General features: G+C 51.3%; 1 protein-coding gene across 1 annotated transcript in view; it reads left to right on the top strand.

Moving 5' to 3' along the window:
- CHL1 (cell adhesion molecule L1 like) overlaps positions 1 to 9,344 on the top strand; it is a 44,632-nt gene extending 35,288 nt beyond the window's left edge. The window contains exons 9-12 of the mRNA XM_023764057.1: positions 1,327 to 1,767; positions 2,648 to 2,779; positions 3,879 to 3,951; positions 5,670 to 9,344. Of these exons, the coding sequence (XP_023619825.1) occupies positions 1,327 to 1,767; positions 2,648 to 2,779; positions 3,879 to 3,951; positions 5,670 to 5,886 (863 nt within the window). The 3' untranslated portion in view covers positions 5,887 to 9,344. The remainder of the gene's footprint in view (positions 1 to 1,326; positions 1,768 to 2,647; positions 2,780 to 3,878; positions 3,952 to 5,669) is intronic.
- The last annotated feature ends 2,048 nt before the right edge of the window (positions 9,345 to 11,392 follow it).

The following is an 11,392-nucleotide window of genomic DNA, read 5'->3' as shown; positions in this document are numbered from 1 at the left end:
GCACAGTTTTTCTAATTTAATTGCACTTTTCTTTTTCCAACTCAGAACCATGTCTCCCCAAATTATTTCTCCAACCACGATTTGAGCCGTGTTTTGGCTAAGCTTACCCTGACACCAGCAGGGCCTCGGGAGAGAAATGAGAAAGTAGAGTGAGGACGGAGGCCTGTGTGAGGTCCCCGCGATCGGACCCGGAGGGATATTTGGGGACGGGAAGCGGGAAAGGGAGATGGCGGGAACCCCTCCCGCTGGGTTCCGGCGCGGTCTTTGGGAAAACACACACGTGCATTTCCTCTGAGGAGCTGTATCTGGATATCATGAAACCCTCCCAAAATGATACCTTTTGTCAAAGTGGGATCATTTCCTGCATCTCCTTCTTCTTGCTCTGCCTCGACAGCACACACATTCAGAGCACGGGGTCTGCTTTCTCTCTCATTATTGTCTGGTTGTCACTCCGATGTCCACGGTCCATAATCTCAGAGGGAAAAGATGGATTCGTCAGAAATGGGCTTCTGTGTGCCTTTAATGGTTTGAACAAAACACCTGCTTCTCTGTTTTTCAAAAGCTTATGCTACTTAATGGTTTCTCAGAGTCACAACTAACTGCCTCTGTCTCGATGGTGCTCAGACTTAACCTCTCTGCTCCCTAATGCCCCTGGTCAGGTGCCATCTGTAGCGAGGGAGGCCCTTTGTCATCAGAAACTCTGCATCGGTTCCTCCTCTGTGGGAGCGTTATAGCTAACGCTCAACATGTCACATCGCATCCCATTGAAAACAGCGTTTCCTGACCCCTCGCCATAGGGAATATATTTTACTTCCGAATAAGTTAACATTTTCCGGTTTCCATTTAGTCTGTTGAGTTGATTCTTAGCAAAAATAGGTATTTTGGATAGTTTGTTACAAGGCCAGAAATTAAGTGTATCTTTTAATCACACTTGGCTCATATTTTTACCTGCAACGATGAGTTTTTATGATGACTCTGTTGGCATACTCATGTTTTTCTTTGAAAGTGTCCATTTCTCAGAGCACGTCCCAGTCTCAGTGCCTTTTGATTAAATGTACCTGGAAACCTGCACTTTCTGTTGCTTGAGTCCCTACGAATGTCCCGCACTTCATGTGTGGCCATATTCGGATGCCACTCCATCAATATTTATGGAGAAGAGCAAGGCAGAAAGAAGTAGCATAGAGTGAAGATGGCTGTGCTTCCAGTTATAAGCCTCCAAGGCCACACTCCGTCTCCTGCTAGGCGTGTAAAGTTCAAATTCCGCAAAATGACAATGTACAGGGTTTTTTAGGTCCATGTTTGGTTTTGAACCGTTTTCCTGACCAGGTAGACTTACTAGTATGTACAGCATTTATTTATCAGCTTGTACGCACTCCAATAGGCCGCGCATCCAGCTCATGGCATTTACCGAATTTCAGTGTTCTAAAAAGAACATAGGACATGTCCATTGTATTGATCCTCCTGATAATTCAGGATCTGTCTCAGGGGAAACGATGCTACCAGCGGCTCTCTTTTTCATCTCGATTAACAATCTCTCTGTTTCCACCTTTCCGCCCGCTTCGCCACGCTCACGGTTCCTGTGCTCTCCCCGTGTACGTTCCTCAGGCAGAGGTCTCGGGAAGCTCCCAGAAGGAGTGAACGCCACTGAAAAGGTTCACCCCCCCGAGGTGCCTGAGCCCGGAGCCGAACACGCAGTCCGCCTCCTGCCCAAGAACTGGGTTGGGAACAATAGCATTTTTGAAGATGTGATTGAGGCGAGAGGGAGAGGTGAGAAGCGGGATTGCTGGGGCGGCCTCGGACGGCACATCTGCGTCCTGTAGATTGTTAGGTGCCCCCACTCCCCACATTAAACGTAAAAGTGTGCAGGGTGTTGGCTGTAAGAAAGCAGTTTCCATTTGTTTCGCATAGCAGATTTTTGTTTACTTATTTATTTATTCGGTATTTTTAAATCCTCACCCGAGGATAGTTTTCCATTGATTTTTAGAGGGAGTGGAAGAGAGAGGGAAAGACCAAGAGAATGATCGATGTGAAAAACACATCGATTGGTTGCCTCCTGCATGCGCCCTGACCAGGGCCCGGGCTGGGGAGGAGCCTGCAACCGAGGTACATGCCCTGGACCGGAATCAAACTGGGGACCCTTCAGTCCACAGGCTGACGCTCTATCCACCGAGCCAACCGGCCAGGGCGTCAGCGTAGCATTTAAAACGATCCCAGTGGAAAGCTTCCCTCGGAGCCCTCGCCCTGGCTGCTCCTTCTGGAATAGTTGCCTAAACTAGCTCCTGCTTATTAACACACGCGAATAACAAAAACTAAAAAGGAAAACAAGAGGAACTTGGACCCCAGAATCACCATGGCAACCTGCAGTGCCCGAGGCGGCTTCTGCTTGCGCTTCCGCTGCTGCGTGCTCCCCTCGCCCGCCTGCCTGTCCCCCGCCTTCTGTCCTCACACTCAGACCCCGCCAGAGGGGCCCGTTCCTAGTCAGAATGCACCCTGTGTCTGCATTCTCCCCGGGAAGTGTCCTCCCAGTCCCTGGAAGGAGACACAAAACGGATGCTGTTTTGTGTGTTTGTAAATGAGGGGTCACTTCCCCCAAAGGGGTGCGATGCTGCTGGCTCTCGGGCCCTCAGTGTGTGACTCCTGTGTGCAGAGTACGCGGGCTTGTATGACGACATCGCCACGCAGGGCTGGTTCATCGGGCTGATGGGCGCCGTCGCCGGCCTCACCCTCGTGCTGCTGACCGTCTGCTTCGTGAAGAGGAACCGAGGCGGGAAGTACTCGGGTAGGAGGCTCCTTTCTTTTATGTTTATTGGGGCAACAATACACTCATAGAAGCAGCCTGAGCCTCCTTTGAGGGACGAGTGGCTGACGTAGACATGGTACCTATACACAGTGGAATACTATGCAGCCATGAAAAAGGTGGGGTGCTGCCATTTGTGACAACATGGGTGAGTCTTGGGAGTCATGCCAAGTGGAATACGTCAGATGGAAAAGGACAAGACCCATGCGATTTCACTCCTATGTGAAATGTAAATTAAAAAGCAACAAATGAACAAATAAGTTTGTTTTTAATAGAACTTCCAATTGATTAAATATTACTCTCTAGGGGGCACTCTTCAGAGATGTCTCTTATTCTAATTACACATATAGGTTAAATTTACATGAGCACATTAGAGATACAGTGTGCTGTGAGGAGAAACCATTCCTATATTAACTGACCAAGGGGAACGTTGTCTCCAATGGTTACACACTTAACATGGGCCCTAAGGAGACTTACAGTACTTCCCAGCTTCTCTTTTTTTTAAAAAAAAAATATTTTTATTGATTTCAGAGAGGAAGGGAGAGAGGGAGAGATAGAAACATCAATGATGAGAGAGAACCATGGATCAGCTGCCTTCTGCATGCCCCACACTGGGATCAAGCCCTCAACCTGGGCATGTGCCCTGACCATGACCTCCCGGTTCATAGGTTGACACTCAGCCACGCCGGCCGGGTCAATAACTGACCTTTGTTCACTGTAGCGTAGTGACAGGGCCCTGAGGTGAGCCTGTGACATCTTCCAGAAGGTTAGGAGAGCACAGGTGGGCGTGGTCACTGGTTCCTCAGAGGCCACGGCCGAGCCTCGGAGCCACAGAGTGTAGAGTGAATACATGGAACCCGGCAACCTGCCAGGACTCAATGACAAAGAGGGACAACCCAGCAAACCCCTGTTTTCCTTTACGAGGTCGCGGGCGGTGGGAGAGTCAACCACAGACACACCCAACGCGGTCGCATCGGGAGGTGTGAGCTCCGCGGAGGTTACGGGTCGCCCGCCGCCCAGCCTCGTGGCTGACGCGCCTTTAAACACGTTTGCATTGTTCGCTTCTCTCTCTTTTCTTCAGTGAAAGACAAGGAGGACCTGCACCCGGACCCGGACGTTCAGTCGGGGAAAGATGAGACCTTTGGGGACTACAGGTGAGCGTGACGTCCGCCCCACACGGCCCAGGGGCAGCGCTCCTCAGGTCGCAGGGGCAGACCCAGCGGCGTCACCCGCACGCCTCCCCTGCACCCTTGGAGCAGGTACCATGTTCTCATCCCCTTCCCCGAACCGGTGCTCCTCGGGAGACCCCTCTGTCCCCACCTTCTCCCAGGAGACCGTGTCCCGGGCGTGGAGCCTGGCCACTCACCTGTGCCCCAAGCAGGTGCCGCCCTGAGGGCATCTGTCATGGTAACTGCAGAATCCCAGCCCCGAGCCAGTGGCCACATCATCAGGGCAGCTGACGAGTTGTGAGTCCAGCTCTCACTGCTCTGGGGTGTGGGTGACGGAGGTGCCGGCCGGGAGGGGGCCCCCGAGGCCCCCACAGACCAGGAGCCGAGCGTGGGCCCTGAGCGCTGGCTCCATGCGACACATCACTCCTGCTCCCTCGGCGACAGTGCGTCCCATGAGGTGGGGAAGGGCAGTGCCCCGGCCCGGCTGCCAGCGTGAGGGCAGGAGCCCTGGCCACAGCCCCAATGGCCACGGGTTACCAAGTGCTCCCACATTCTACCCACATTTCTCCAGTTCTTCCTTTTCCAATTTCATAAAGCTGTTTAGGTTGGTAGACGACTTTTTACGGTGTGATCGTCGTTAGTACTTAAAGTAAATCCCGATCAGGAATTTAGAAGACTGTATTGCGTTATAGACATTTCACTAACTCAGAGTTGCTTTTAAAAATATATTTTTATTAGTATTACTATTTTTTAATCCTTATCCAAGGACATTCTTGGAGAGAGAGAGAGGAACATTGACTGGTTGCCTTCCTTCCACCCTGACCAGGGATGGAACCCACAACCCAGGCACGTGTCCTGACCAGGAATTGAAGGGCAACTTTTTGGTGCACAGGGTGATGCTCAACCAAGGCCAGGGCCAGAGTTGCTTTTTTTTTTTTTTAAGAATGAAACCCAAACCATAAGTATAGGATGCTAATGTTCCACAAATACCAGCCATTTAAAAAAATTTAACAAACCTGAGTTTACACACTCTATTAAATTAACTTCTTTGGTTACAAGAAATAGAATTTCATTGAGTAATCTAAACAAAAGAGCGATTTTTGGGAGGATTTGGGGGAACATATTAGATCAAAGGTAAGACAGAAGGTGGAGACTTGGGGATCCTGAGTTCCAATGTTCGAACAGCCAAGGAGGCAGCGTCTGTCCTGTGTCTGCAGGGGCACCCGGCTTCCCAGGGAGCTCCCGGCTGGATGGGGAGCAGAGCTGCTGTGGAAAATGGTAACTAGCCCGGCCAGCGTGGCTCAGTGGTTGAGCGTTGACCTGTGAACCAGGAGGTCACGATTCAATTCCCAGTCAGGGCACAGGCCCGGGTTGCCGGCTCGATCCCCAGTGTGGGGTGTGCAGGAGGCAGCCAGTCAATGATTCTCTCTCATCATTGATGTTTCTATCTCTCTCTCCCTCTCCCTTCTTCTCTGAAATCAATAAAAATATATTTTTTTAAAAAGGAAAATAGTTTCTCAGTTGCTCAGAATGGCACAGATGGGTGGTGACTTTTGAAACATGTGTCTGTGAAAGTGTCCTTTAGGGTTTGTGTATCCGTCTCCCATGGTGACGATACCCTGAGCACAGACCTCTGCTCCACCCTCGCTCTGCGGGAGCAGCTCCGGTTCGAGGCTGCTGACCTGCTCTCTCTTCTCCCCCAGCGACAGTGACGAGAAGCCCCTGAAGGGAAGCCTTCGGTCCCTCACGCGGGACCTGCCAGCCACAGAGAGCGCCGACAGCCTGGTCCCCTATGGGGACGGTGACCACGGCCTGTTCAGCGAAGATGGGTCCTTCATCGGTGCCTACGCGGGGTCCAAGGAGAAGGGCTCAGTGGAGAGCAACGGCAGCTCCACAGCCACCTTCCCTCTGCGCGCGTGAGTGCCACGCGTGGGCGCCACACGTGGGAGCCACGTCCCCCCTGCGAGCGTGACCATTCCCGTGGGAGCCACGTTTTCCCTGTGAGCATGACCACTGCCTGTGGGAGCCGTCTTCCCCCTGCCCATGTGGCCACCACGTGTGGAAGCCATGGTCTCCCTCTAAGCGTGACTGCCACGTGTGGGAGACACGTGGGAACCACATTCCCCCTGCCTGTGTGGCCTCCAAGTGTGCGGGCCATGTTCCCCCTGCAAGCATGGCTGCCTCATGTGGGCATCAGCGGTTCCCACCGACCTCCTGTCTGTCGGCTCGCGGGTGCAGAGCGTGCACCTGGGACCCAGCACTGCCAGAAGCTCCAGCCAGAATCCCACGCCTGCGACCACACGGAGCAAACAGCACTGCCGTGAAAAATAACAACGCCCTGAGCACCGCGGGCCTCTTGTTGTTGGTTCGTTTTCTTTACAGGTGCTGAACATGCAGAACACGGAACAGCCATGTTTAGGTCCACCTCCAGGAATCCAAAGTGTCCGTCAGTGTGTTCCGTCCCCACCGGCCCCGTTTGCACAGACGTGGCGGCCCCACGGGGTCTCTGTTTCACGAGTGTGCTCTCGCGGGGGAGTCTGGGTAATGCTCCCCTACAGGTTAGAAGGTAGATGGGGGAGCACACAGGTTATTTAAGTGTAAAGAGGAAAATGAATGTCTTATTAAAACCGTTGGTTGTCTGTATGCAGTCAGAGTTTATTATTTAAGTTTAGGAGAAGTCTTAGTACACGGTCCGCTAGCACTTGCTGGGCGCTGTTTGCCCGGAGACACCCTGTTTCAACAGCAGCCGAACTGCCTCAGCCTCAGCGGGAACTGCTCATTCCTATCGGCTATGATACCGGCACACGTCCTGTTAGTGTTTTTTTCTTGGACTAAATTCGGCTGCAGGAGAGGCCGCGTCCCAGGCCGTCTTTGGAAAGATGGCGAGTCCTGGCACTGCCGAGGGTGGTGGCCGTGGCTCCGTGACCTCCCCACTCCCACGCGACGGCTCCCCCCTCTGCTGTTTCCCAGATGGTACGCCGCATCTGCTCGCGAATGCGTTGTGCGTGCCATGTTGATATCCACACCGTAGGAGGTGGGGTTGGAGGCGAGAGGGAGGACATGAAAGACGCCGTGCCACCATCCCAGGCCACGCCCGGGCGTGCGGCTCCCACACACGGCTCTGTACAAAGCCCCCGGATTCTGTTCTTCATGGCTTCCGCCCAGGGTCTTACCGTAACACGTCCTGTAAACGTGGAGGGAATGTCTTCATATTTTTCAACATAAGTTTTGTTGGGGGGCGTGTGCTCCGACCCCAGCCCCGAGGGAAGCCGTTCACACACGACCCTCCATCACGGGCTGACCATGTTTGGGGGCGTGTTCTGTGTTCTCCTGGCGACATCAGCGCGAGGTGAGGGAATTCATTTCCTGGCATGTGGGCTGCCCGTCCGCCCAAAATTGTCCATGAAAACGTGAAGAAAGAGTGTGAAGGCCAGTACATGCACGTCAGCGACCTCCAGTGCTCAGCTCTCCGTGTGCGGAAACAGCTCTTACCCTCCCCACAAAACCCCTAATTGTGTTTAAGCCAAATTGGTTCCCGGATTCTGCCTTTTGGAGCTGTGGCTGTGGGCATCCCTTCTAGCGAATCCCTTGACTTTGGTGTTTGTTGCCTATATCTATCTGTCGTTTTAAACCTCGTGTGTCGTCCAAAATGCATGGGCAGGAAAGAATGTCTTAGTTAAAACAGCGACGTAGGGGTCAGGATTGGAGCACCCCCCCGAACCCCACCCCCAGCACAAGTTTCCAGCGGGGAGCCTTGGTCCTCGCCCTGTGTGGGGGTGGGGACCCGCACACCCGTGGGGAGCGCCCCGAACTCCGTCCGCATCTGGTTTCTAAGGACCCGCTTTCTGGAGGCGGGATCCTCACGTGCTGACTTCTCCGGGGGGGACTCTGGTCCCCGGCTCCTGACGAGGCCAAGGTCGTGACTCGGGAGTTTCATTCCTCGGCGACTTCAGCTCCTGTTCTTTGTCATCAGGTCTCCAAAAGGCACCGGGGGCACATTTATGATGAATTCAATAATCTCCCGTTAGAAGCCCACACAGTGGCCAAATGTTTCCTTGTCCGAAATCTTAGCGCTCCCTTAGCTGGGGAACAAGGGGGTCCCTTCTGAGTGGCCCAAACCAAGGGACGTGGGACATGAGACTGCCCTCGGCGGCCTTTTTCGATCTCCCGTGACCTCTTCTCCGCGCATTTGGCCTCTTCTCCTGGGAACCTCCGCACAGAAGGACCAGATCCGAGACTGACTTTCTCGCACCCACGGTCGATGTTCCTTTGATGTCACAGGTTGTGTGTTCTCGCGAGGACTCTTGGTGGAATGACCAAGGCTTAGGAGACCTCGTTCTCTCCTGGTCCCAGCACTGACTTTGTACAGAAACCCCAACATAGGCACATGCTGGACCCCTTTGCTTCAAACGGTCTCAACTCTCAAGTGCTAACGATGATCTCAGTTACCTTCTCTTTGTCACAGGGTGTTCTTCTTTATGAAGAAAAATTTGAAAATAATAAAAGCTAAGATGCCTTTGAACTTGATCAGCAAACCCATACTCTGATGACGTATCGAAAAGTCACCCCACGCACACCCACGCAACGCTTTCCTGTGAGCACATAAATATATTTTTATAGGAAAACAAACCTACAGGAAAGAAAGTAGATCCGCTGTTCCGTGAGCAGCGCGATGCGCACACGCCATCAAAAAACGCCGAGTCAGACGAGAATGAAGCAGGGTCTTTGCTACGCGGAAGTGACTCATGAGCTTTGCACGTATGTTCATGAGCCGATGTGAATTGGGTGGGTTTGTTCTACTTGTGTAAAGGTGTCTGCTATTTTGGATTTCCCCATGTTTGTAAAAATGTAGAAGCACAATGGGATTGTGCGGGAAGCCTCACAGAATATTTTTTCCTATTTTATACTCATGGAGGAGATGCGCTAAAGAGAGAGACCGATCATGACAAATGTAGTTTGGCTTTTCTAAGCATTGAAAACACGGCTGCCCGTCGAAACCCTAGCTCTGTTTACATGCCACTAAGATAGGGTTCCTGGCACAAGGTGGAGTGGGTCCGAAGGGACTGGTGTGTACTCTGTGGTAGCCTAGACGCCGAGGGCTCCCGTGGGGCAGCGGGCATGTGGAGGCGAAGCTGACCTCGCTGTGTGTCTTACACTCTGTGATGATGTCATCAGTAGAGATAAAAGGTATGTACACTGGCTTACCAGATTGCTTTTTTTTTTTTACTTAGATTGATATTCATAGCTGAACTTTATTGAAATGTGTTTGTGTTGTAGGTGGTGTTTGTACTATGCCTGTGAATACGTACGGTTTAAAACTATTTTCATTATACATGAGATTCAACTTTCCAAATAAAAGTTTGACTTCATGAACTCTACACACATTGGTATTCTTTTCTGTCCAGACGAGAATCAGAATGTACATATCAACCTTAACCTTCAGTGGCCTCTGATCCTGGACTATTATAAGCGAAGTGTGTATTTGTAAAGTATAAATGAGGTATAAATGCAGTATAAATACAGTGTTTTTATTTGAATGCCTGTTTACAATCACTATCTCCAACATATCCTATGCTGATAAGTTCTATACTGAAGGTTAATGCAAAACTGAGGTGAATGCACACTCACCAGGTTGTTGGTAAAACAACACAGAAATGTCACTTTTCAAGAAAATGGCCAGTAGCTGTCCTTTCAGATAAGGCTGGTGGTAACTGGGACGCCCAGTGGGGCTCAGCAGGCAATCTATTGGAAACTGTGAATTTTGAAAGTGGTGTACGTGTACTAAGCACGTTACATACGCTACCGGTTGACGCCCGGAACAACCTTCTCTTTGTAGGATGGAGGCACAGGGATGCTCCCGGGTGAGTGTGGCCAGTGGTTGGAGGCAGAACCGAGCAGAACCCGGGCTCGAGCCATGCTGGTACATTTCCTCTCCACCCCCCTCACATTCTCTCAGAAATGCTGAAGGAAGGTGAGCCTGGGGTCAAAGCTGACTAATTGATCATGTTTAGAAGAACTTGGCTTTTAGATGCGTGGTCAAAACATACACAGGGGAAACCATGTGGTATATGCATCTCAGCCGTGGGAAGGTACAACCTGAAAAGCAATCATTGAAATAAACTGGTAAATGTGTTGCATTGCAATTCTCCCGGAGGGACACACTAGCCGGTCTCACTGGGCCTGCAGCTCCCTGCAGACTCGGTCTAAGTCCTGTCGTAACCGTCTGTCTTCCTCACTGTCTCACCCATCCGAGGCCTGATTGTCACTCGCACACAGGGCGTCTCCAGAGATCTGAGCCCGGGATCCCTCTCAGATCTGAGGCTTGTATATTTGACTTCCTACAGGCCTCTCTTCTCTGTCTCAAAGTCCACGTTTCGGGAACGGAAGCATAATTCTGGGGGAGACATGTTCGCATTATAACATTAAGTTCCTGTGTAGAGAATAAGAGTCGACTGTGTGTTAAAATGGATTTAAAAACACCCAAAACATGCCTCTTTGATGGAGTTAAACCTTGGAGGCATCTCATAGTTCAGTGATGGCGAACCTATGACACGCGTGTCAGAGGTGACACGCGAACTCATTTTTTGGGTTGATTTTTCTTTGTTAAATGGCATTTAAATATATAAAATAAATATCAAAAATATAAGTCTTTGTTTTACTATGGTTGCAAATATCAAAAAATTTCTATATGCGACACGGCACCAGAGTTAAGTTAGGGTTTTTCAAAATGCTGACATGCGGAACTCAAAAGGTTCGCCATCACTGTCCTAGTTGTACTGTTTTCTTAAAAGGTGTAATTAAAAGGCTCATCCACTAGGTGGGAGTGTTTCAAAGAAAGTCCCGGTGGGGACAGCGCCCAGGGCCCGGCCTTTCCCCCCAGGGCAGGTTTAAAGGCTGAAGCAGGCATCCTGCACATGTTAGTCATTTTACACAAATGCTGCTTCTAAGTGTGGCCTCATTACAGCCCTTACTGACGTTCGCTGATTCCAGTTTTGTGAATGATACAGGCCTTTTCTAAGCGTGAAGGGAGCCGTAGATTCCGAACCCTGACAATGTGATAAAATCATCAGTTATCATACTCAGGGCATGAAGGTAACCAGTGTCTTAGTTAAACCATTCTCTTTCTGGTGGAAACACCTCTCAGACCGGAGTCCATGGCTGTCGAAACTCGTGACCCCTGTGCCAGGCTGGGACCCGTGCCGGAACCGACCCCTATCTCAGGTCCGGATCCCAGGGGCCAGGAGGTCAGGGGTACACGGGTGTCCGCTGCCGTGAGAGCCCAGATGGCATCGGAGAGTCTGTGCGGAACGTTCTGTCCGAGCTCACAGGAAGCGGATGGGAGGGGTGTGCTTGGCAGGCGATGGCCATGGTGTGGGTGGACGATTCGAGCGCACAAGCCACGTAGTCAACCCTGTAAGGAATGACT

The sequence above is a fragment of the Myotis lucifugus genome, unplaced genomic scaffold (genome assembly GCF_000147115.1).
Source record: "Myotis lucifugus unplaced genomic scaffold, Myoluc2.0 scaffold_315, whole genome shotgun sequence".
Lineage (NCBI taxonomy): Eukaryota > Metazoa > Chordata > Mammalia > Chiroptera > Vespertilionidae > Myotis > Myotis lucifugus.
Note: the sequence above shows the minus strand (reverse complement) of the source record. Positions and strands in the feature narration are given on the sequence as shown.